The sequence below is a fragment of the Poecilia mexicana genome, unplaced genomic scaffold, assembly GCF_051168715.1.
Source record: "Poecilia mexicana isolate PSO_F unplaced genomic scaffold, ASM5116871v1 scaffold_2, whole genome shotgun sequence".
Lineage (NCBI taxonomy): Eukaryota > Metazoa > Chordata > Actinopteri > Cyprinodontiformes > Poeciliidae > Poecilia > Poecilia mexicana.
Window position 1 is genome coordinate 8094813 of NW_028263371.1, and position 25319 is coordinate 8120131.

The following is a 25319-nucleotide window of genomic DNA, read 5'->3' on the forward strand; positions in this document are numbered from 1 at the left end:
CAAAGGCAAAAATAACTACAGGCGCACCGATTGCAGTTTCCTGGATGATCACTGTTTACCGATTTTGGAAAATACCAATTTTTTTTGTCTGAATAAAGCAAGAAAGTCGCCGAGTTGGGGTGACTACTAAGTGCAAACATGCAGACATGACCTGGTGGTCAAAGCTCTCTCAAGAGAGAGTAGAAGAGGACTGTGGTTGATTTTTAAACCTTTGCTGTGGTTGATAAGATCAGTGGATAAGATCAGCTTTACATGCAAGTATTGGCCAATCGCAAATCTCCCAAAGTAAAGGAAATCAGCCCAGATAAATCAGCTGGACGATAAATCAGCGCATCCCTAAAAACAACAACAAAAAACCCCACATTCTTCTAGGAGATATGAAATTAGATTTTGACATCTTTATGGGATCTAGAGATGTCAAATGCTGATTCAAATGCTGAGCGAAGTAATAAACAAAACACAGCTGATAAAACTCAAACAGATTCCTAAAGCGGAGCTTTTCTTTTATTTTCCACCTTCCTCTTTTCTGCCCTCTCATCTCCAGGATGTAAACTCATCCTGAGCTTTAAGGCTGTGCAATTAATTGAACCAATTTCAACGTTGGCTCAAAATGATGCCAAAAACAATATAATAATGTGTACACAAACATGATTGACAGCGCTAAGACCCTCCTCCTGGCTCTGATTGGTTGTTTCTGACCGGGAGCTGTGTATTTTTGCAGACAGCAGTAGAACTTTGAGAGGGTGCTGGAGATTGATTTTGTTTTTCATAGATTATCTGTCTTATGATATATTGTCATGACATACTGACAGTTTAACAAATATGTAAAAAAAAAATATATTTTTTATAAAAATTACATACTCTAACTTTAATTGACAGCATTGTATCAGAATAGCAATTATACTGAATTGACTGAGTCCAACTCCATGCGATTAGACTGCATTGATATGAATCAGATTCAGTTGATTATATATTTTATACACCTGTTTGAGATTTGTTTGTCTTTTAAACGTTTTTTAGGTGAACTCATGTTGTGAACTGGGGCTATGCAAACTGAACGGGACTTTTTTTTTTGTTTTAAGGACTCTATGGTTGTTTCCATCACGTCACCAAGATGAGTCAACAAGCAGCGACTAGAGGACAAACAGGACAGATAGCAAGAACAACAAATCACAGCGATCGCACCAACAAAAACATGTCTTTGTAAAGCACAGATTTCCTCCCCCCCCCATATGGCACCTCTCTATAACACTAAGGCCTTACTGGCCCATGTTCGACTCTGATCCTGTAGTTAGACGAAAAACCCCAGAAAGGTTTCTCTGTCGCGCCCTGAATTGGATCGTTTCAAACGGGTACTACTTGTACTCCTCAAAAGCCCTCAGAGCGATAAAAGCAGCAAATGTGATCAAGATGTCAGAACGGGTAATAATAGTAGCTCTAGATCAGATACTAAGTGGAATTCGTCCCAAATTGAAAAACGAAGAACTCAGGCTTTTAACAGTACAACAAGAAGTTCTAGCCCTCTAAAAGATCACTCTTGATTTTAAAAAACTTCATACGATTGCGTAGCGTTTAAAATAATATAAAAGTAGAACAAGAAAACCAGAAGTTGCACTGACGAATCCTAAACTACATCAGTGCAAACAAACATGCCTAGCAACCTAAAATAAATGTGAAAGATTTTTCATTTTTAGTGGATTTTTTTTTTGTCTGTGTCCCAAATCAAACTACTAGTTTGGAATAAAGTGTAGGTTTGCTCAGGTAATCAACTATTCTTTTCAAACTGTGCTTTTTTCTCTTGCTTTATGGCCAAATAGAGCAAAATTGTAAAGTTGATCTGATCTGAGAATTTAGTTCTCAATGGGGAACCAGACTATAAATATTCAGAATTACTATATTTCTTTTAGTTTTTGTTTTGTGCCAGTGGTTTAGGAGAATTATGTAAACAAGATTACAAAGGTCAGATTGCTGAATTTACCAGGAAATTTCTGAACGATGTGAGTAATCAAGCAGGCTGAAAAGAAGTGACGTTGTCTTGTTTCTGTTCCATTATCACTTCACATCTATGATTCATACCTTGGGAACTTTTCCACGTCACAGCCACAAACATTACGGCATCGTATTAAGGTTCTTTAGACGGACCAACACAGGTAGCAAGTTATCAATGCTGAAGGCTTTCCATTTGTCACCAAATAAATGTTGAATACCCTTAAGAGAAACCAAAAGGACGCCTACATGTTTCAGTTTCTTTTTTAATTCACAACTTTTCATAGCTTTGTGTTTGTCTACCACATAAAATCTCAAAATACAAAGTTTGTTGCTGTAAAGTGAAATAGTTTCTCTCTCCCACAGACCAGCAGTCTACTGTCTGTTTCCTATTAATTTTGGCCAAAGTCGAATAAGGTGACCGTTTTTTCATAAATAAGAAATTTACAAAAAGTTTTATTAGTCCATTGTTTCCCACAACAAAACACCACCAATGGAACAAGTCTTTTTTCTGCAAACAATGCGCATGATTTATTGATCGACATATAAATATGAAATTTCAGGTGTCATGGAGTTGGGAATGATTGAGCAGGCTTTCTTCTACAGTACATTTATTTCCCCCTACCCCTCATTGTAAGAGTTTTACTGAAACCCCACAAAAAGATTTAATTTCTTAATGTCATCAAAGCAAGAGAACTTATTTTTATAAAGTATGAATTTTTAAAACTTGCAAAGTAATGGTATGTTTTGTTCTTGGGGGTCATCGGTTTTTAGCTAAAGACAAATTTTACTTAGGAGGGCTGAACACAAAAATGTCTCTTTGGATCAGAAACGTTGCAGAATGTTGCACTCGTTTCCTGACTATTAATATTACCTTTGGGTTTTGTCACTTTAACTAGAGCATTGGGGAACATTTTTTGGGAGGGGACACAACAGCTTAAGGATGTGACGTTGTTCCTTTGTGGCATTGATAAAACAACCAATAACGCTGGATGTCTTCGGCGTGAAAAGACAGTTGCATCCGTGTGAACGTCGGGGTATAGATTTTCCCAGAGGAACTTCTAAAGGGTTCAAACAACATAAACAGTGTTACAGGCCTTCGACGTATGTGGGGGGGGACAAGGCTTTGATATTGATGTAGAAGTAGAAAAATTAGAGGCCATTTCATGGTGCATTTAAAGCCAATTTACACAAATATTGGTGGTGAGCATATCCCTCTCATCTCTTCCCATTTCTTTTTCTCGTGGTTTTTCTAGTTGCCCACAGGCAGAGATATAAATGGTGTTTCTCCATGAGCGTACAGTTCATCTCTTATTTGGATTTGATGCGTACGTGTTTGCAACAGAATATTTGGCCGTCTCATACAAGAATCTGTCTTTGGCTCTCAAAAACAGATTTTTTGTCATTGTGAATTATTGCACTGGGATGCAGTCTTGTTTAATGCAAAGTAAAAGGTGAGGTTCCATGGTATTGTCTGGATTGTTTCATCGATTCATAAATACAAATTAAAGCAGTAGATTGGGGCCAGTCACGATACTGCTTTTAATTTATTTCAAGGTTTGACAACGGTAAAAGATTTAAAAACAGTGAAAAATTTTCCCTTTAACCATTCATTTTAATGCGATACCAGAGCCTAGAGAAACGTAATGCAGCCCTTCCCCCACCTGTTGCTACAAACTGCTGTAAGCTGGACGCCCAAGCACATATCCCAACTAACCAATCAATCAATAACAGCACGTTGGACTTGCTTTTAGGGGAGGGCATTTATCGCTCATTTGTTACGATAAATTTCTTAAGAATTTTTCACTTATTGTTGTCGTGACAAATTCAATTAATGACGTTTGAAAATCCTCAAAGCTGTCCGTGTTGTCGGAATTACTGTCTTTTACCATTCCCTCCACTGTTTGTCAGTACATAAATAGATGTGAAAATAATATTAAATGCAGCAACTGTGTGCAGTTTAGTTTACTAATGTGAGTGGAGTCCTAAAGAATCATAGTACAAATGGGTAGTTTTTCGAGAGCGTCATTTGTGTTTGTGGGGCGACGATTGCTGCGCCCCTAAAAGAGTAGTAAGTTTCATTATCATCACAATAGTGCCACAAAATATTCTGATAAAACTTTTAAGTGCATATCGCCCACCCCTACTTGCCATCTCTTGCAAAGAAGTAAAAATAATAACGAAAAGGACCTTGGAGCTCTAAAAAAAATTAATCTCTGCACACAATCAAATTCTGGCGAACTGCAAGAATGGATTTAAATGAATGCCTCCAATAGACCACTGCCTGCAAGAGAAAACTACAAGCTACTTTTATCCAAAGCATAAAGCAGATTTTAATGCTGCATTTCAAGAGAGATGCCTATTGAAGAAAAAAAAAAAAAGAAGAGAAAAGCAGTGTGAGGCATTTGTAAAAACTCAAGCAAAAAGAGGCTTAAAAAAGGAGGCAGCTCACTAATCTACACCAAACAGGAGATTATCAAACTCTCCTTCGATTTCTTTGAGTGTATATTTTGAAGATGACGGAGACAACACTCGTGTGTTGCATTTTTCTGGTTTGCCTGTGCACACAGGCATGTCTAGTTTTTATAAATCAGAGGCTACACAAAGCTCTGGCACTGAGCCCTTTTCTCATCCACCACACCTGTAACATCATCCTCCGACAGAGCAGTAGCGCAACACTTTTCAAACATCTTTAAACGGCAAACATCTTCATCTGTCATCAGCGGAACCATTTCTGCTAGACTGGGATGAAATTGCAATACTATTAATGAAAACTGCAGTGATGATCGTATGATTGAAATGCATTTTTTCTAACTTTTATTTCTTTACAATCACCCACATTACTCTCCAGGAGCTTCAGCATCTCAGCCAATAAACATAAAGATCAGGCGTGAGCAATAAGGGCGCTTAGAATCCGTATAACTGGCAAATATATTGCTAAAATATGCAGAGTGTGAATGCCAGTCACTGGAAATGGGGAGTATTTTACCAAATATTGCCTCCAAGCAGTTATTTGCAATATTCTGCAAACTGACTTTGTGATGCTGATTGCAATTTGATATATTGTGCAGCTCTTATATCCAGATGATTATTTCTCAGCAACATAGAAAGGGGTTACGTTTGAGGGTTTTATTTAATTTACTTGGGGCAAGTAGATTTTTTTGTTTGTTTTTAAATCAACCAAATATTAAGTGAGGTCATGTTTTCAACTACCTTTATCCCAGAAATCAAGTGATTTGATGAATGAGTAGATGTTTTTATCTGAAGTTCAGCATTTACATTCTTTATAGTCAACAAATATGTAAGCTGTAGTATTTGGGGTTTTTTTTTTTTAAAGTATATATTTTCCGTTATCGATTTCAATTACGAAATATTCTACAAGAAGGAACGGGATGATTTCTGCTGAATAAAGTGATTTTGATAATCCGAGTATGTCATTAAGTCTCACTATTGAGGCTGAACAGAACAGAATAGTGATCGTCCTCGGATTCCTTCCTTCTCCGCTCGATTCAAAATTAGAACCGGCTGCACGTATTTTTTATTTTTTTGTTCATTTGTAGTACTTGGAGGCAAGAAAACCATCTGAATTCCTGGAGAGAAGTGAAATCAGCATGAGCGTCATGGTAAAAATGTTAATTTAGAACTTAGACACTTGATCTTGGCATCGCTTGAGAGTTTTTGTATTGCTCTTTAGGAGAGAAATTTAGAGTTCAACTCTTCTGAAAAGTTTCTACACTTCTAACTTTGCATGTAACCCTACATTTTTAAGCACATGCTGAGAAAAACACATAAAGCTGCAGTTAGAGAAGGGACGCTAATATCATCAGCCAGTTTCTTGCGCTCCTCTCATTTTATCAGTAATTGCGCTACTGACTGTATTTTCACCTCTAAACTAGCTATAGCTTTTTCATTGATTCACTTCTATATGTAGAATTTTCAACAACAAGGCACAAATTCCCAGAATATAATTTTTACCATTTTAAAATTCTTGTTAGCAATATGGCATTTTTGTCTTACTTGCATTTGTTATATTGCTTACAGATTTGGTCTAAAGTAGCATTGGACTTAGAAATTGGTACTTGCAAGGAAATGCCTAATCTAGCATATAATGTCTTGACAATTAAAAAAAAAAGTAAATTAATGTTCTTTTTTTTTTAAATCAAGTTTTCAAGGGCTGCAGTGCTAATTAAGGACATAAACTACCCTAGAATCACAGGTTTTCACCCAACACAGTTGATTTAGCATCCTTTTGAAGTTGTTCTATGGATGTTTCAAATGAAATAGTTTATTTTGACACAACACGTCTGTAGACATTTTGTTTAAGCACATATAGCAATACTTTTAAAGACGTATGGGCATGAATATCGTTGGTTTATTGTCTTATTTTCTCGACACACGCACGAGCTGAAATGACAGTGAGGACCGGACCGAGCTAGCCAACAACACACAGGAAGCTTGCTATTGACTGCAGCTATGTGTCCAGGACTGGAGTTGTGCAGGTCTGCCAGACTAAATTAATGCCATGCTACCCAACAATGCGTCGACGTAAGCAGGGATTGTGCAGAGAGAACGAAACCATAACAGTACCGTAAACCAGCCAGCCCACCAGTTTGCCGAACTCACCTGTTATTAAATCTGAAAGTGTGCCTCTTGGTTGATACGTAGGAGTTAGTAAGCTATACCAGAGGGTCTAATGGTGAGTGCGAAAGTTCAAAATAGTTTTTTTCTATTTAGAAAGCGTGTTCAGGCCTTACCTTGTCCATCAGACGCTGATAGGGCAGGTGAATTTAGTTTCGGTCGCTTGGAGCTGGGAGGTCCAACATCCAGCAGGTTTTCAGCCATAGTTGTCTTCAGTGTCTGTCTGGCTTCTTTATTTTTGCACTAACTTACGTCAGGGAAGTTTTTCTTCTATCAGCCGGAGCCTTCCCAGTTAGCACATTAGCAAGTTGGCAGCTTAGTTAGCTAACTGGCTAATTGCCTGCTACCAGCTCTGGTAACTGTTAGCTACTCCTCGCTGTTAAGAGTCAACGTCTTTCAAAAGAGATGCAATAGCGCCCCGCTCCGCCACCGCCATTCACCCCATGATAATCCAACACCCAACACCCACATTATTACCATTAAATAACCCAAAATAAAAGAGTCCCCATGTAAAAATCGAGCTTCAACGAGTCAATCCAGATAAATCAGGGAGATTGCTGCATATCGGGCAAAAAGTCGTAATTTCTAAATGTTTAAAGTACCCATTTTGCGTGACGTCAAATTTCTTCATGCAAAAATCGCGCGAAGCTCCGCAAAAATGCACATTTGCACAAAAATGCAATTTTTTGAAAAATCCTCCTCGAAAGCCGCGACCTGGTCCTCCGCTTGCCGACCGTAAACAATGCTGCTCCCGAACGGGCGACAGGGGGCTCGAATCGCCGCACTCTGAAGGGGAAATCAGATATACGGAGCAATTCTGCCCGACGACCACCGTTCCGATTCCAGTTTTTTTGCACAAAATGTTCCGGGAGCGACGTTAAGGTTTCGTTTTCGACAGAAGGACGCTGTCATAGCCAGGTAATGATGCTGTATTTCTACGCGAAACCCAGTGTTGGATCGAAATCCCAATTCCGAGCCACGACAAGATGGCGGCTGTTGATTCCTTCGATACAAAAAAGTTTTTTTTTTTCTTTTCCAGATCGACTGTGGAGGGGGAGGGGCCGCACAATCACGCCCTGCGTAAAAACACTGCCGCTGGGCGCCGCTGGGGGCGCTAAAGCACTATGAATTATGAAGCAATTCATTGCTCGTTAATTTTTTTTCTACCGCTGTAAATGTAAATAAATAAAAAAAACACGGGAAAATGTTTATTTTGAAATATTGAACACAAACCTGTATGGCTCTCTGATTAACAGAATTAATATTTTAGAACCTCACTCCTGTGAAATAAAATAAGCATATTTACAACTATCTGCCTTTGCTTTTTTTCCTTTTCTATATGTACTGTTCTTTTGATCCTTCATTTTATTTTCTCTAATGTTCTCATATTCATACTTTTGTATGTATTTGTGCTTTTTCCAGATTTCATCTTGTGAAAACATTTTATTGAAAAGAGTATATTATTTTTCTCATTTTTTTTCCATATTAATTTTCTAAAACCTAGAGTAATAGGCAATACTCTAATTTGTTAACTTAATTAATTAGCTAAATCAGGCAAATAACTTCTTAGTAAGAATTCTGTGATTACATTAAGTTCTTTTCTATTAACATTGTCATAAACAAAATACGAAATAATTTGATACTTTTTATAATGAAAATTGCTTATAAAGCAGAAGAAAAATATTATCTTTCCATTCTACACACTAAAGATCCATTGTAGGTTTGTTCAGCATTATGTTAGGATGCTGTGGATGTTTTTGATCATCCACATGAACAGCAATGAACAGCAAGTTTTAGAAGGCATCCGTTATATTAACAAGGCATCTTGAAACAATGCAGGAACACACGACAGCAGCAGGTTTTGATTAGACATCAGTGTGCATGTTGTGGATCTTGAGTTCTGCATTTTGATCTGCAGTATTCTGCTTCAGTATTTATTTCTTTCCTACTGGAAAAAAGAACTGGATTACATTATGACTCCCTCTTAAGCCAATACACACATTGAACAGTTTGCTAATAAACATCCCTTTCTCTTTTCTGACACACGCACATGTAAAAAAACAAACAAACCAAAAAAAAAAAAACAATTAAATTAAATGTAACAAATTAAATGAATAAAATATTACAATAAAATAAACAATGAGTGCTTTTCAGGACCATGTGTTGATAAAAGACGCATAAGGTGATGCACTCAAATAATACACTGTGAATCTCTTATGAAAATATAGCAAATGCATTCAAAATCAACCAACTCTACTCTGGAACATCCAGAATATTAGTGGGAGCTGCTTCAACGTCATCATCTAGATGAACAATGGAGTCATGCTGTTTCACTGGCGCTTCTTAGTTTTCTTACACAACCACATCTTATTTCTGATGCATGCTGAGGGTTTTCCAACACAGCGATGAAATTAAATGACAAATAAAAGGAAACTGAAAAGATTTAATCAGACTTAACCCGCATTCGAAGCTCAGTGGAGGCAGTGTCATGATATGGGTTTAGCTCTTTACCTTTGAGCATTGATCACTGTAATCATAAAAGTAAGTCTGTAAGTGGATTGTCTGATTCCCTTTGAACACACTCTTCATTCTTAGTCCAGAAACGATTACAGTGCGAGTATAGTGAAGAATCAAAAGGAACAAGAGAACTCGCATGCAGTCGAGACAAACTCCTCTCTTTGGTACACAAATCACAGACTCGGTAGTTTTCAATGTAATGTTTTATTTGTGGCTGTATACAGATGTGTGCTACTGGAAAGGTGGTGCACTTGTCAACTTGTGAAATCTCTTTTTTTCTTCTTTTTTTCTTTGTATGCTGTGCTGCCATGGCCTAAAACTCACACAGGATTACTTAACAACATAAGGCGTAAAGGTCGTCAAGAAAACGTGTGTGAAACCTTCCTTCACAAAAGACCTGGTATTTTCTCCAACTTTATTTATTTATTAATTTTTTTTGTGCTGTGGCTCATCAAAAGCGAGCGATCTGGGAATATGAATCACAAGTGTACAAAAAAAAAACATTTTGAGAGCTTATGACTGAAGTCTCACATAACTATTTTTGTCTCTAGCTACTGTGACATCTGCTGAAGATGCTTCTTTGGATTCTCATGGTATTAATGCAACTAGGGTTAAATCATTTGACACTATAACCACACTTCACACACACAACAATTTAAGAAAAAAAAAAAAAGGCACTGATTGTGTATGCGCGGGATGCCCAGTGGCAGAGGTAACCAATCGTCTTTCTATGCTACAGATGAGGCAGATGGATGTGGTGGCTCGCGAAAGTATTCACAGCCTTTGAACTTTTTTTAAATTTTGCCACATTACAACCACACGCTTTGATGTACTTTATCTGGACTTTATACAACGTAGCACATAACTGTGAAGTGGGCAGAAAATGATATGTGGCTTTATTTTCTTTTGTTTTTAGATAAGTTGCAGTGTGTAACTTTTAAAACAATATGTCTTACACATAATTATTAAAACTGTCGCTATGTTTTGACAGTATAAAATTAGTTGAATAATATGTGAAAAAAAAAAAAAATCAAGCTCCACTGCCTCCTGCTTGTGGTCCGATTGTCATCTGCAGAAGCAACCAATCAGAGTCAGGAGGAAGGTCTTAGTGCTGTCAATCATCCTTGTGTATGCACAGTTCAAACCCTCCCCCTCTTGCTCTCTGTTACATTCCTCCACACCGAAGCCTACTGTGAATGCTCAGGCTAGTCAGCACGGCCACCAGTGACGGCCAATAAACTATTTTCCTGCAACGGTGCTAAATGCATGCACATTTAGCAGCGTGTACAAGCACTTGAGCAACAACACTACTTGGTCTCAATTTTAACAAATATGGTAAATGGGTAAAAAAATAAATACATAAACATATCGTTCAAAAAAGTTACATACTGCACCTCGCTCTATTGCATTCAAAAGTAACCCACTAATAAAATAAGAGTCTATCTAATCTCAGTAGAAATCCAGCTGCTAGAGAGAGAACATTAGTGAGGAAACAGCCACAAATTGACCAAGAAGCACAGCAGACGGGTTGAGGGAAAATGTTGTGGAGAAGTTAAAAGCAGCGTTGGACAAAAACACTTAAGACCAGGATGACGGTTCATCTTCCAGCTGGACAAAAAACCCTAAAACTAATAACCAGAGCTATGATGGAATGGCTTATATCAAAGCACATTCATTGTTCCCATGCAGTCCCTGATAAAGTACACTCAAGTCTGTGGTTGTAATGAAAATGTCTAGGCGATATAAATACTCCTGACAGGTACTGAGAATAGAGAAGGTCTTTTTCCCTTTTACATTTTTTCTGCAATGACAACACATGCTCTTCCCTCCCCCTCCCTCTCCCAGCCCGGCTCTAACAGAGAAATGTAAATAATGTAATTCCTGTACAAACGAGGAGGCAGCAGCAGCAGCAGCAGCAAAGAAATGAAACACTGAAGATTGGCTAATCTCAAGGATTTCCTTTTGCATCTTTTCTCGTATTTACTTTAGGTAAAAGTTAGATGTCTGACAGTACACATACACACACACACTCACACACACACACAGGAGAGAGACATGTGGTTTGAGGAGAAGAAACCGAACATGAGGGGGAAGTGAAAGGGCAAAAGAGCAAACTGCGGCAGTGATTCGATGCGAAACCCCGTCGGATTTCAACCGCGTGGAATCTGTCAACTCCAACTTGCAGCAAATGTTGTGGGAGCTCCATTTTCTTAAAACATACAATCATAATCAAATCGTCCTTATGAAAAATGTATCATTTAAAAAACAAAAACAAAAAGTGTACTAAAATACTGAAAAAGAAAAAACAAAACAAAGAAAAAACAGCCATAAGTTTAGGCACCACAAAACAATCAACTAGGTGTTGTTGCACTTCACTTACAGATCACTCCATTAAAGTGGCACAATATTGATACAGTAGAGGGCTCTTTCCCCGGGGAAGAAGCCGTGAAATGTCCCAACGCTTCAACAGCAAACTGTAGTGCGAAACTCAAATTCAGCTAACTCAACAGAATAGAAGTATCCTTTGTTGTCCCAGAGTAGGGAAATTCTATTCATTTTATTTCAGTTTTTTTTTTTGTTGTTGTTCCTTTGTTTCAAGCAGTAAAGGTGACCAATGGAGCATCACACAGTTTGACTCAGAGGTTTAACACACAGTGAACTGTAGATGAGCTGTGTCTGGACACAGAACAGGCGCGTGTGGACTGCGATTGTTCCTCACGTCCCCGATTAAAGGTACACAACACCCCAAAGTTGATTTGATTTCTAAACTCCCATCTCACTTGTAGACAAGCTTCCAGGTGAAACAAACTAAAAAAAAACTTTGCTTTTGAATTTGCTCCTTCACGTTCTCAATCCAGGAGGGGAAGAGAGTATACTGCATCCTCAAAAAGCAGATCATGGTTCCACTTGACAGCACGTTCCAGAAGTATCCTCATAGTCATCGAGCTTTTTCACATGTCATGTTACAAGCAGAAACCTCAATGTGCTGAAGCGAAGCGAGGGATTTCATGCGACAGACCAGCACAGATTGGTGGAGAATTAAAGAGGTGTGCGCATCCATTCATCTTAGTAAGATGAGGATAGGCCTGCAGCTAACCAATTATTTTGGTAATTGATTATTTGATCAATTATCCTGATGTTTAATCAGACACAGAGAATGGGCAAATTCTGCAGAGTTTTTATTTAACTGTATACGCTTACTTCAAACAATATTGGAAATACATTAAAAACACAGATAAATAATTTAATTCCTTTTTTTTAAATAAGAAAATAAACATTTTATTGCCTTAAATGCAACAAGATAGCATTCTGTTAGTGACTGATCATTTGTAGCAAAGCTAAATAAAATACTTCTAACATCAACATGTGAAAAAGCTCAGCCTGACTTAATCAATATGTTGTAGGGTTAGACTGTTGATTGTTTTTTTCGGATTAACCAATCAATAATTGGACAGAAAAATCCACTTAATACGAGATTTTATTTATTTATTTTTTATTTATTTTTTTACGAGATTTGAGCAAAATAAAGCTAACACTTTGTCACTTGAGAAATTCTGGGTAAAATATATTTACTGATAAAGTTTTTTTTTAAAACTCATAAGTGCACAATGTATATCTTTTGTAAAGTTTTGGCTTAATTACTGCTTCGACTATGTTGTTTTCTTTTTCTTTTTTTTGAATCTCTATTCTCCATTTAACGATTAATCGCTTACTAAATTATTAAAAAAAAAACAAAAATCGATTCAACACAACTAATCCAATGCAATTCACGTTTTCTCCAAGGACACTCAAATCTGAACGTTTTGGTCTATATTCAGAATGCTTCCTGGCTGAAATAAAAAATAAAATGTGGGGATGTTTTTCTTCAGGATGGAGTAAGCAGCTCCAAATCTTGGAAGAAAAACTTGTTAGGAGTTCACAAAGACTGAAGGTTCACCTTTCAGCGTGAAACTGAGCCAGAGGTGCACAGGAACGATTTGGGCCAAAGCTTGCTCATGTCTTAATGACCTAAATAAAGTGAAAATTTGACTTGAAATCAGCGCAGGAGCTTAGAATTGCCTTTTCTTTTCACTAAAGCTCTCAGTGGGACTGAGCCTGTGTCGTTTTTGGAAAGAAGAATACTTAAGTCTCTAGACGTGTAAAGGAACTTGCACCAAAAAGTTGGTTCTACGAGGGGTTAACTTGGGAGGGCTGACAACAAATGACACTTTTCAGATTTCATTCAGTCATTCTCATCGATATTTGTACTGATTTTACACTAATTCGTATTGATCTATTGCATAAAATCCCAATTATATACATTGAGGAAACTGGAAAATGACAAAAATGCAACAAAAAAAAAAGCTCAAGATGCATGAATACTTTTGCAAGGCACTGTGGGTGTTTGAAGTGCCTTCCTGTTCTCCGATGGTGTCCCTGCTTCAGAAACATGTTGTTCAGATCTATTTTCCCTTATGTGTCTAAGCTTTTGTGCTTCTTTAATTTTTTCTTTTTTTTACTGTAAGATCTTTCCCCAACGTCTCTTAAGAAGCAATCAAGCTGTACAAACTGCTAAATACAAGTGGTAAAAATAAAACAAAAACACTGTGCAAGAACTGTGCTTAAAATGTTCGTCAAGTTGCTACACAAGCTAAAAACATTTTTTTTTAAATCATCGAAGCAGCCTGCTTTTGCAGCATATCATCTTATAAGTGAATCTCTGGGCATAAATGAATACTGTATTTAGGCCCTTATGTCAAAGCAGTATATGTAATATTAACACTGCTTTGTGTAATTCCCTCAATTTTCCCCTAATTTCCCACTAAGCCCATAACACGGCGTTGGCACTTACATAAAAACTAAAATGATTTTCCCTTAGCGATTGATATGGCACAAAGGTAATGATTTATAAAAAAATTTAAAAAAAGAAGAAAAACAATACTTGCATTAAAAAATAAAGGATGAAATAAGAGACTACAGCACGATCTGTAGTCTGGGTTGTTCAACTCTTGTTCACTTTTCATATTTGTTCGTTCACTGTTCTAGTCCTGAAGGCACTTAATAAAAATATTAAGAAAAGACATAACACCTTAAAAGTGTTCCTTTTTCCTCCTTCTTCATGCTTTTTCATCGTGACAAGCCGCTGTGCTCAGCACAGCTCCAAAATCCACCGTTAGAGCCGCTCGGGCAACACTCCCATAGAAGATCAGCGGCGGTGGCGGCGGCCCTCCCGGCCCCAATTTCAAGCCGCCGAAGCCACGGTGTGCGTTGAAACAGTCCGCTGCTTCCTCTGTGCCAAAGGAGGAAAGGAAGAGATGTCCTTGCCGGCATCTGTAATCTGTCATAAAGAGGTGGAAGCGGGGCACAAGAAGATGGAAGAATGGCGGGATCTACGATCAGAGACGAGCGTAAAACTCCTCGTTGAGCTTCGTCAGCTCGTTCGCCTCTTCCTCCTCCTGAAGCGTGAGAGGAGCGGGATCCGTCTGCGCAGCTGGGCCTAGCTCGGAGCGTGCAAGGCTGCTGAAGTGTCTGTCGCGGGACTCCTCAGGGTTGTGTGCTAAGTCCCTGTATCCTTCATCCCTCTCTTCTACGCTCGTCGCCGGGTCGGGCTCGGATTTTGCTCCTGCAGCCCTTACAGTGCTTCGGGACGGAGAGGACTGATTGGGAAGAGAGGAGGAAGTCTTACTGGAAGTTAATATCGTCGGTCCAACTCCGGCTGCCGGCTCCGTTTGGTCCTGGCAAAAGCTCTCCCCGCTTTTCGGGTAGAGAAAAGTCCTCATTTGGCCTTTGCCCTTGACATTGACCGTCCCCCTGTAGTCGAACTCCAAGCCCATGGCGCTGAGCACGGCGTGGCTCTCCTCGCTCACCTGCACCCGACACTCCACGCCGGTCGAGTCCATCCGGCTGGCGATGTTGACCGTGTCCCCCCAGATGTCGTAGAGCAGCTTGGTGGTGCCGATCACCCCCGCCGTCAGGGGCCCGTGGTTGAACCCGATGCGCAGCTTGAAACCGAAGCCCAGCATGTTCTTGTTGAAGTCGTCCAGGACGCCCATCATCTCCAGGGCAAAGTCGAAAAGCGCCCTCAGGTGCGCGTGGGGCGACTCGTCTTCGTCGTCCCCCGTCTGCTGGACGTTGAGCCCCGACGCCGCCATGTAGGTGGAGCCGATGGTCTTGATTTTCTCCACGCTCCTGAACTCGGGCTTGCGAAGGAGCTCATCGAAGTCTCCGATCAGCTCGTTCAGGACGCGGTAGCACTCCTTCCCGCCCTCGTAGCTCTCTTCGTAGAACTCGCTGAAGTTGGCGATGCTAGCGAAGATCACCCCCACGCTGTTGTGGTTCTTGGAGTAGCTCTGGGTCTCCTGAGCAAAAGAGAAAAAAGAGGGGGGGGGACAGAACAAATTAAAACAATCTCACTCTTTAAATCGTTACAGCACCTCTTCTCATTATCTATAACAATTTAAACAAGCAAGCGAGGCAGACCTTGAGCTGGTCGGCCACATGGATGGGGATGATGTTGCCCAGCAGCCACTCAGCCTGGTCTCGCATCGTCTGGATTTTGGAGCGGTGCTTGTCAGCCTCCACGTTGCCGTGGTAATGAAGGCGGTAGCTGACTTCGGACTCACGATTGAGGAACCAGACCAGAAGGAGAAGCAGGAAGAAGGCCAGGATGGCCTCCGTGACCAGGGAGTCGGAGAGCCTCGACGTGTCTGGGGTCAACTCGCTGGAGGCGGAGTCGTTCAGCCTGTTTCTGGAGGAAACGGGATGAAAATTAGACCGGCAAAGGAGGACGCACCCAACGGCGCGGCCGGACCAGAAGAGACGGATGTTACCTTCAAGATCCATAACATAAAGTACAACGTTTATATTTACTGACCAAAAGATTTCACAACTAAATGCTGACAACAATTGATGAAATGCAAAATAAAAAAAAAATCAATACTAAAGAGGTAAAAACAACAAAGAGAACCCCGATAATATTTCTTTCTATCTCTAAGAGGGATCCACTGTTTTCACTATTTTCAGGGTTTCTGTAATTTGTCACATTACAAAACTGACAACCTTTAAGCAGGTATTAAACATACTTTTCATTACGGCTACATACCCAATTTCATTTTTTTGTATTAATTCTAATTACAAATTAGAATTAATACAAAAATTCTAATTTAAAATTAGAATTTTAAATTACTTTTTCACTTAGTTTTCAATGACTAAGTGAAAAATAATCATAATTAACAGACAAACAAAGGTTTCAAGCATCCATCTGTGTGTAAATAATTTATATGACGTGTTTCACTTAACGATAAAGTTCCTGAAATAAACTGACTGTTTTTTATAATATTCAGATTCATTGAACGGGATCTGAATAATGAACTCGACGTGTGATAATAAAACAGGCTTTTCAGAATTCAAGGCTAAAAAAATGCACAGTCAAAGAAAACACAAGTGCTTTGCAACATATCTCTTGATGTTGATGAAAACCATCTTCTTTGAAATCGTTCTTTTACAGATTAAAAAGACAAACAAAAAAAAAACAAACAATGCTACAATCTTATGAATCTTACGACTGTAACTAACCGGCTACAATCTCCCTCAAGTGTGGAATAATGTTGCGATCTAGCAGCAGGTGTAATGAAATGAGCTCCTTTAAAAGAAGAACTACGCCATTTTCCTCTCCAGACGCTGCGATTAATTAAATCTCGAACACAAAAATTCAAGCCAGTTTGAGCTGGATGAGTTATTTTCACCACGAGTGGCATTTAGCAGCCATTACTACTGCTGCACAGAGAGAGAGAGAGAGAGAGAGAGAGAGAGAGAGACAGACAGCACAATAAAGAGCAGATGAAAGCAAAAAAAAAATGAGCAAAAGCCAAACAGAGCTGTAGTAATGAGAAATACAGAACAGAGCTGTCGCTCCTGTTGACCCCCTCAAATGTCAGTCTTCGATCAAACCGCTCTGTTTCTATGGAAACACTCACCCATGAACCGGCACGGTGTTATTACTTGAGCTGAAAGGAGATGAGAATGATGTCAGCGAGGAGAAAGGACTAGTCAGTCACACACCAAGACACACACACACACACACACACGCACACACACACACACACACACACACACACACACACGCCAAATATATGCTTTGGTTCAGTGTAGTGAAAATGAGATATTCAAACTTCTGTGGTCAAATTGGCTGATTTCTGTTGAAATCGCATCAGAGACGAATAAATTCTTAAAATCTCAACAGCCTGTCTACGTGATGGCTGATAATGTCTACATAACTTAGCGAGTGGAGGTGCAGGTGAGATGTAACCGTACCTGTGAACAGGACTGTACAGCATCAGCAGCAGAGCGACTCCGGTGATGGTGGCGAAGACGGACCTCATCCAAAAACTCAGCTGACAGAAGTTACAGTACTGGATTATGGCCAAGATGGCGGCACAGCACAGGAACATGGTCACCTGGGGTGGAGGGTAAAACGTCAGAGCGGTTACTCCTAGGCAACAGAGGCATCAGTAATTATTTCAGTGGTTTTACTTTCATCTGGTTTTCCTCAACGCTTTTTTAATAAATCTAATCAAAAGTGATCAGAAATTCTCAAATCACGTGGAAGTGTCTCTTTGCAAAGAGATTTTGAAACGTTGGCCTCAGGAGGAATGGGACAAAATTCCAGCAAACTATTATGAGATATCCGAGATGTTTGACCCAAGTCGCAGTGTCTAAATGCAACCCTACTAAATGAGGACTTATATGCAAATAGCTTAATTTAAGTAATTAAAAAAAAAAACTCTCTTAATATTTCAGTACTGAGCAAACAGAAATAATTTTGTCACATCTAGCAGAACAAAACAAGTTTAGTCTGATTTAGTGTCAGACAGCGAGGAACTTCTGGTTTCGATTATTATAAATATTGTTAAAAATAGAGGGTGTTTTTATATTGCATTGAGTCGTAGGGTAGATCTGTATGTCTGTATATTTCCCATTTAGATTTATGATCAGATTTCTTTTTTTCTTTCAGTATCAGCTAAAAAGCAGATCTGCATCTGTGATTTTATTTGTAGAATAAAAACTCTCTCCATTCTTCAATGCTTTGAAATGTTACAGGAGAGAACCTCAAAGAGATCCAGCGACAGCAGGGTTGTCAGTAATTGTGCAACTGGAAAAATGTGTGCGTTTTTCATGCGTTGAAATCAAATCAAATAAACATTTGAAGAAAAAAAAAAAAAAACTCAGTCTGGCATTTAGCCACTGGACTAAAAAAAATGAATTAACTGCTAATAATTAAGGCTCTTTACCTTTTTTTACCAGGGGTAAATTAATGTCAAGTGTGCTGTAGAAATGATCAACTCTCCTTTTGTTTGATTACTCATTGTTGCTAGGCAACATGCAGTGAACGATCATGAAATGAGATTTTCCTTACTTTGGCACCTCTTGAAATGATCGAACATGCAAACCGGCTATTAAACAGTCTGCGCTGCAACACTACTGTCACTTTATATTGAAGCCTGAAAAATATAACTAATCAAAAGAATAACTAATTTTTCTTTATGGCTTGCATTTAATAAAGTATTTTCACAAAAAGGCAGTTTTTATTAAAAGTGATTGTGCCTCCACTGCAGGATATACATTTGTGTATAACTCCAAGATGCTTCAATGCAATTTCCTTAGAGGTTTAACCTCAAAATGAGAAAAAACAGCTGATTTCAAACCAAGACGCTGAAGGGATTTGACTATATCCACACGGAGATTTGTAACAATCAAATATCATGGATAAACACCTTAATAAGATTAAATATTTTATGCCTAATTTCAGTTTTTTTGGTCCTCCCATTTTATATGAGCTCCTGCAACTTCGATCCTTTACGCTTCTTAAAAATGCTAAAGACATGAAAGATTAGAAACCTTAAATGTTATCAAACATTTCTCCAAGAAAACAAAAAAGCAGAAACGTCTTGCAGCCACCTGTTCTTCCACGTCAAAAATCTTAGCTGAAAAAAGACTAGACTCTGACATGCGCAAAAAAAAGTTACCTCTTTTTTTTAGTATTACTTCCAATCCTCTGTTACGTTAAACACAGATTTAGTCTAATTCTTTTTGATCTTGTTTCTTTATACAGTTGATAGATATTTATGTTCTTTCACCGTAAGGAAGTATTTCTCTGCCTCAGTTGAATTTAAGTGATGTTCTTGCCAACCAACTGGATTTACCTGGAGGGGAAGGCGGGCGCTGACGTGGGACAAGACGGAGACGGCGGGAAGGGAGACCAACACCGCGCCGATCAGATGACGAGAGACCCAGCCGGACACCAGCAAGGCCAGGGAGCGAGTACATCTCCTCAGCTCCTCCAGGTGGAAGGTCATGCTGCAAGAGAAGAGAGGGAGGCAAATAATCAAGAGGAGGGAGAAAAATATCAAACAGCAAAACTCCAGCGTTTACTGGATGCGTACCCCCAAAAAAGTATGAAGCTGCAAAACAAACTCGGATAAAATACGTATTTTTTCTCCAGATCCCATGTCTGTTTTTAATTAAAGAAAGTGCAGCGGGGTGCTGCCATTACACGCCGTGGTGAAACAACACTGCTGTTCAAGATTAATTGCACATTTATACCAAAGTATGACTGCAAAGTTTCTTCTCTAATGAGTGCTGGAAAAGCTAACAGTGTTTTGGGGCGGGTTCAAGTCTGAACTCGGTACTAATACGCTAACTGCTAACTGACGGCAGAGACGAAAGAAAAAAAAAGAAAAAAAAAGTCAGCTATAAATAACTGACTTTTTTCAGGCATTGACTTTTATCCAGGTGCTGACAAATTTGTAAAACCCCATTAAATGTGGCCACCTTTGATTTCAGCAGCACAATCTGTCACTGAAAAGTAACAAACAAAACAAAAACAAATTCATTTGAGTACATTTGTTTTTCAGTGGGGAAAATGTAATTTTGTAAAGTTGGAGCATATGAGAGATGGAACGGACCAATCCTAGATGGACCACATTGGGAGAGATACTTTGCACACAAGACCCCCTGGACCACTGGTAGAAAAACAAACCCACACCATCACAAATCATCCACTAGCAGTGGGAAGGAGGTGTTTTTGCACATATTCCTTACTTGTTCCACACTGTAACAATGCCCAAAAAATTCCCAGAAATCTGATCAACTTAAAAAAATAAATAAATAAGCATATAAAGTTTTTTTGTTTTGGGGGGGGGGGGGGGGGGCTATACTTCACTCTGGAGTATAAGTTGCATTAGTTAAAAAATGCATCATAAAGAGGAAAATAGCAACACACATAAGCCGCCCCTGACTATAAGATGTCTACGGAACTATGAATAAAAGGTGAAACTTACAGTCTGGATAATAAAGTACATTAAAAAATGCTTTAGCTGCTTTTATTTTGTAGCAGAATGAATGTACCAAAAATTTTAGAATGGATTTGATACTGTTTCCAGTTTGAAGATGACCTTACTTTAAGTTTTTTTACATACCTTCATCGTCTGCAATGCAAAATGCTTTAAAACAGGGACTGTATTATGTTCACTTTTTTTTTTTTACTCTATACTCTGATGTCAAACTTATGAGCACCATCACCCCTATAAAAAGCACATTCACACGAGCCTCCATGAAGCGGTTTATCTGTCTAGACCAGCCAGCCTCACCGTATGGAGAACACCAGCGAGGCCAGCTCCAACAAACCGGCCAGAGGAGCCAGGATCAGGGCAGCAAGCGCCGGGGGGCCCGCCGTGGCCGGCTCCACCACAGACGGAAGGAAGCAGGCCACGGTCAAGGCCAGGAAGACGAAGCAGCTGAGGAGAACGTCCAGGAAGGAACTGAAAGTGGGGCTGGCAAACGTCTGCACAGGAACCTGGTTCTTCACCTGGACAGAAGAGAAGATTGAAACGGATTGGATCGTTTCCCGAGATGAAGGCGAGGAGGCGTTTCGCCACCGTGTGTCTGGGCGAGCAAAAACGTCATCGCATTCGAAAGAATTTAAGCTCACAACAGATAGTCCTGTCGACTCGGTTCGATCGGGTGCGGTTCCCTTTTCACACCGCACTGTGTGAAGCAATCCGAACTCTTCGAAAAACCCGTTTCCCCCCTCCTCACCTGTGGTGGCGCCGAACCGAGAACCACTCAATGAAACACCCGAAGAAGTCGCTGAGCACAACTTCCTTCTTCACAAGATGTAAGCAAAAACTAAGTAGCATCAGATTTTAGCGGTTGTGGGATTTCTCTTTTGTCTTTGGCAAAATACCGAGAGTCATCGCTCTCGCTACCACTAGCTTCTCGCGTTTGTTTTGTTAGAATTTACCCAGAATCCCCTGCGCTATAGTTGGATCCAACTCTGGTGCGTATGGCATTCACATACGCACCAGAGTTCACTTCAGCCAAACTGAGATCTAGGTTTTCAGGCGGGTTGCAGATCCAGACTTTCCAGATAAACCAACTAAAGTTTGATTAAAGCGGAATGCACCCTTAAAGTGAAATATTACATGATATGAATGAGTTTGCGTTTTATAAGCAAAACATTGATAAGTTTAACTAGGTTCAGGTTTCACCCAGGGTTGTATAACGCTAGAAGATATGAGATGTACATTGGTGCAAGTGTGGAATTTATCAATGAAGCTCAAAAATTAATTGTAAGGAAGAGACGCTGAAACTGAAGCAATGTGCTGTGTTTTTTTAAGGCTGTAGTAACACTTATTGAACAGCAGGGGGCTGAAAGTCTCCAGGGTCAGCAGAGGACATCTGGAACTGGTCTTTATAGTAAGAGTCTTCACTGTGGCATGGAGTTATGACGTGTTACAAAGAAAGTTTTTTGTTTTCTCCTGTCCATTAATCATTCAGTTATCGTAAAAAGAAAGTCAGAACGTGGAAGAGAAAAAGGAAAAAGACAGTAGCAAGCTGCAAAATCACAAGACGAGCTGAAATAAATAAAAAATCCTCCATCTAAGTGAAGGGTGTGTGTGTGTGTGTGCAAGTCTGCGTACCTCTTCTTTGTAGCTGCTGCGATACGCCTTCTCCAGAGGCCTCTCCAGAAAGTTCAAACTGATCTTGTTGATGGGCGGCTTGAAAAAGTAGTCCTCCATCAGACTGCAGAGAAGTCAAATAAAAAACTAGATGAGTGTCAGATAAATGCCTCTTTATTTTAAATGACTATCTGTTCATATCACCCAATTGTACGACAAATAAAAACAAATTCAGGTGATTAATCTTTGTTGTTTGAACCACTGCATAGCTTACTCACTGGAAAAATTCAGAAAAAAAAAAATCAACTTTTCTGAATTCCCACCATTGAACCACTTTATGTTACATTAAGTTACAACCACAAATCTCCATGTATCTTATTGGGATTGTATTCATTTAAACAAAACTATTAAAAAAATAAAAAGAAACACATAAAGATACACCAAAGTAAAATCCAGATGCTCATTAATTGGTAAAGAAAAAAAAAAGAAAAGTCCATTTGTGTGTTATTTAATCTCAGTGTAGATCCAAAATGGAAACCAACCTCCATGACATGGGCGTTTAGCTAAACTAGCCAGCCGAACAAGACTGTGACCCCTGACATATCTTTCATTTCAGTAGCATGGTGGTGGCAGTATCATTCTGCAGGGATGCCTTTGTGGTTGGAAGGTGACAAAATGTAAAAACTAAACTGAAGGGGTATGAATACCTACACAAGGCACAGCATGGATCTTTATTTCACTGCATTTCTTCAGTTCAAAGGTTTATTACCAGCGGACAAGTTTACGAAAACCCTCATTATAAAACCAGATTGCTTTATTGCTCTCCGCCGCGCTATCGGCTCATAAACCCCACCTTTAACTGGCCTCCTCACCTTTCCTCCTTGATAACGTCCACGAAGTGGGCGTCGCTTTTCCGTTTGAAGTTCTTGGCACGCAGCTGGATGAGGGCAGAGTGGTCCATGCCCGTGCCTGCCGCCGCCACCGCCGCCGCCATGCCGAGGCTTGTGCCGGTCCCTGTGCTGGTGCTGGTCTTCTTCTCTTTCTCCTGGAGGATGTCGCACAGGGAGCTCTGGCTGGCACGCACGGCGTCCTCCAGCGGGGGGCTCAGGAGACCGTTGACCGCTTTCGGGCTGTGGCCTGGCAGGAACTTTTGAGAGGAGACAAAAGGGCGATAAAAAACAGCGGGAGGGCCTGCGTGTCGAGTAGAGTAAGTGGGAAACGCTTGGAGAAGTAGGCGATAAGTGCGGCGCTAATGTGGGCCGTACCTTGGCGCCGCTGGCCTTGTGTTCCTCCTGGCAGCCGTTCACAACAGCCACATCATCGCCCTGCTCTGCCACGGACGAGCGCACGGTGCCATGGAAAACACAGGGAGCCTGGGGAGACAAAGCGGGAGTGGGGTTTCACAGATTGCAACATTTGCTCGAGCTCCAGAAGCACAACACTGAATTTTATGTACAGTTTAGTGAAAATTGTGGCTGTCGAGGGTTCTGTCCTAAGAGACAATCATTGTGGTAGACTTAGACCGCCACATGTCTTCAAATGTCACAGGAACAAAAAGGGTTTAACATGTTTTGCCTCAATCTTAAATTGCAGCACATTTTTCTTACTGATTTTTAGGCAGATATGTTCTAGGACATATTTCTTCTTCAAGTTCTGGCCCAAAGTTTGAGGTGTCGCTTGGGGCTGCAGCGAACATTGAAAATACTTTGTTATTGCACTCAGTCTGTCTGAACCAGGCAAATGCCAGATGTTTGTTAAAAAGGTAGAGTGCCAAGGCTTTAACAAGCTACATGTAAATGATCCACCTCTGTTTTCCTATAGTTTAAAGCCCTCTTAATGTTTGAGAGTATGAGAAACCAGGTCCTTTGATACGGGCTTTAGCATGACTGCTGTCAGAGCTTGGTCTGCGTTGGCATAAATAAGTTCGGGCTAGTTTCCACCATGGTGGCCCTTTGTCACCAATTCTGTTCATAACTTTAAGGGGACCTGATTTAGTGACCTTAGGATTAGGTCTCTGCTCTTTGCAGACGATGTGTGGCCTTCATCAGGCCGAGTACAAAGCAGCTGGTATGTGGATCAGTGCCTCCAAAACTGAGGCAATGGTCTTGAGGCAGAAAAGGGTAGAGTGCCTTTTCCGGGTCGGGGACAAAGTCCCACCCTGAGCGGAGGAGTTTAAGTATCGCGGGTCTTGAGGGGAGATGGCAGTGGGAGATCGATAGGCGGATTGGTGCTGAATCTACAGTGAAGCGGGCCCTGGGAACGCCTTGGGATTGCCCCAGAGGAGTCGGGTCAAGTGGCTGGGGAGAGGGAAGTCTGGGACACTCTACTGAGGCTGCTACCCCCGCGACCCGACCTTGGATAAGCGGAAGATAATGGGTGGTTTAAGAGATTTCAGAGAAAGTGCAGCAATTTTCAAGCACTGCAGAGCCTCCCCTTCCCCACATGCTGCTGTACACTGCCTATCAGCTGGCTGAACAAAGGCTCATAAGTCACGTAGTAGCACGGTAGTCTCCCTTCCCCTGTAGTTTCCGTCTGCAGCCAGTCAGACGCCTGGATCTTTTTGGTAAATGACCAAAACTATTCACCAATATCTTTTTTAAATTAATTAATGAAAGTAAATTTAGGCATTACTGCTGCTTTCCAGTCTCGTCAATGTGCAAAACGGACATTTTGGTGGGAAAATTTAAATCCATAAAAAGAATACAGTACAATAACCCGTCTCAGTTTAAAGTGACTCCACCTATTTCAGGCAAATATTCAGAGAAACTGTCCTTAAAACCACAAGAACACTTTTGCCATGTAGGCTTCTTGATTTTATTTATCTCACATTGTCCTGACTCTTGTCTGCAAAGGAAAATTATCTACTGAACCACATTAATTGTTGTGAGGAAACATATGGCGATGACAAAGAAAGAAGACGCTACTACTCTCAGAATGTCGTTCGCACGTTTTCCAGCTCCAGGGTTTTAGCTGCAGCTTCTCAGAACGTCTCAAAACAAATCAAGTAAAATCAGCCGCTGCATCTTTGCATCCTGAGTCTGTCAGCAAGAGGATTTCTGTACAAACGTTGATGACCGACGTGCTAAATTTAGTCTTTTATTCCCCATTCTCATGAAGATTTTTAAAAAAATACTTAATATATTTAGCGCAAAGTATTAATTTGAGCGAACGAGGCGACAGCTCAGGTGCCAGTTCAGGGCCTTGAACCATGAAAGATGAATCACATTTGAGAAAGAGGCA

At 40.1% G+C, this 25319-nt stretch overlaps 2 protein-coding genes across 8 annotated transcripts in view; both read right to left on the minus strand.

Moving 5' to 3' along the window:
- Window positions 1–9176, minus strand: part of crebbpa (CREB binding lysine acetyltransferase a) — a 40836-nt gene extending 31660 nt beyond the window's left edge. For all 6 annotated transcript variants that reach the window (XM_088009945.1, XM_088009940.1, XM_088009933.1 and 3 more), the window contains exon 1: window positions 6741–9176. In XM_088009945.1, the coding sequence (XP_087866071.1) occupies window positions 6741–6828 (88 nt within the window). In that variant the 5' untranslated portion in view covers window positions 6829–9176. The remainder of the gene's footprint in view (window positions 1–6740) is intronic.
- Window positions 9177–9329: 153 nt separating this feature from the next.
- Window positions 9330–25319, minus strand: part of adcy9a (adenylate cyclase 9a) — a 46301-nt gene continuing 30311 nt past the window's right edge. For both annotated transcript variants that reach the window (XM_088009958.1, XM_088009965.1), the window contains exons 4-12: window positions 23345–23452; window positions 22952–23226; window positions 22101–22203; window positions 20769–20986; window positions 19323–19476; window positions 17434–17576; window positions 17097–17126; window positions 15601–15868; window positions 9330–15479 (exon numbers count right to left, since the gene is read on the minus strand). In XM_088009958.1, the coding sequence (XP_087866084.1) occupies window positions 14517–15479; window positions 15601–15868; window positions 17097–17126; window positions 17434–17576; window positions 19323–19476; window positions 20769–20986; window positions 22101–22203; window positions 22952–23226; window positions 23345–23452 (2262 nt within the window). In that variant the 3' untranslated portion in view covers window positions 9330–14516. The remainder of the gene's footprint in view (window positions 15480–15600; window positions 15869–17096; window positions 17127–17433; window positions 17577–19322; window positions 19477–20768; window positions 20987–22100; window positions 22204–22951; window positions 23227–23344; window positions 23453–25319) is intronic.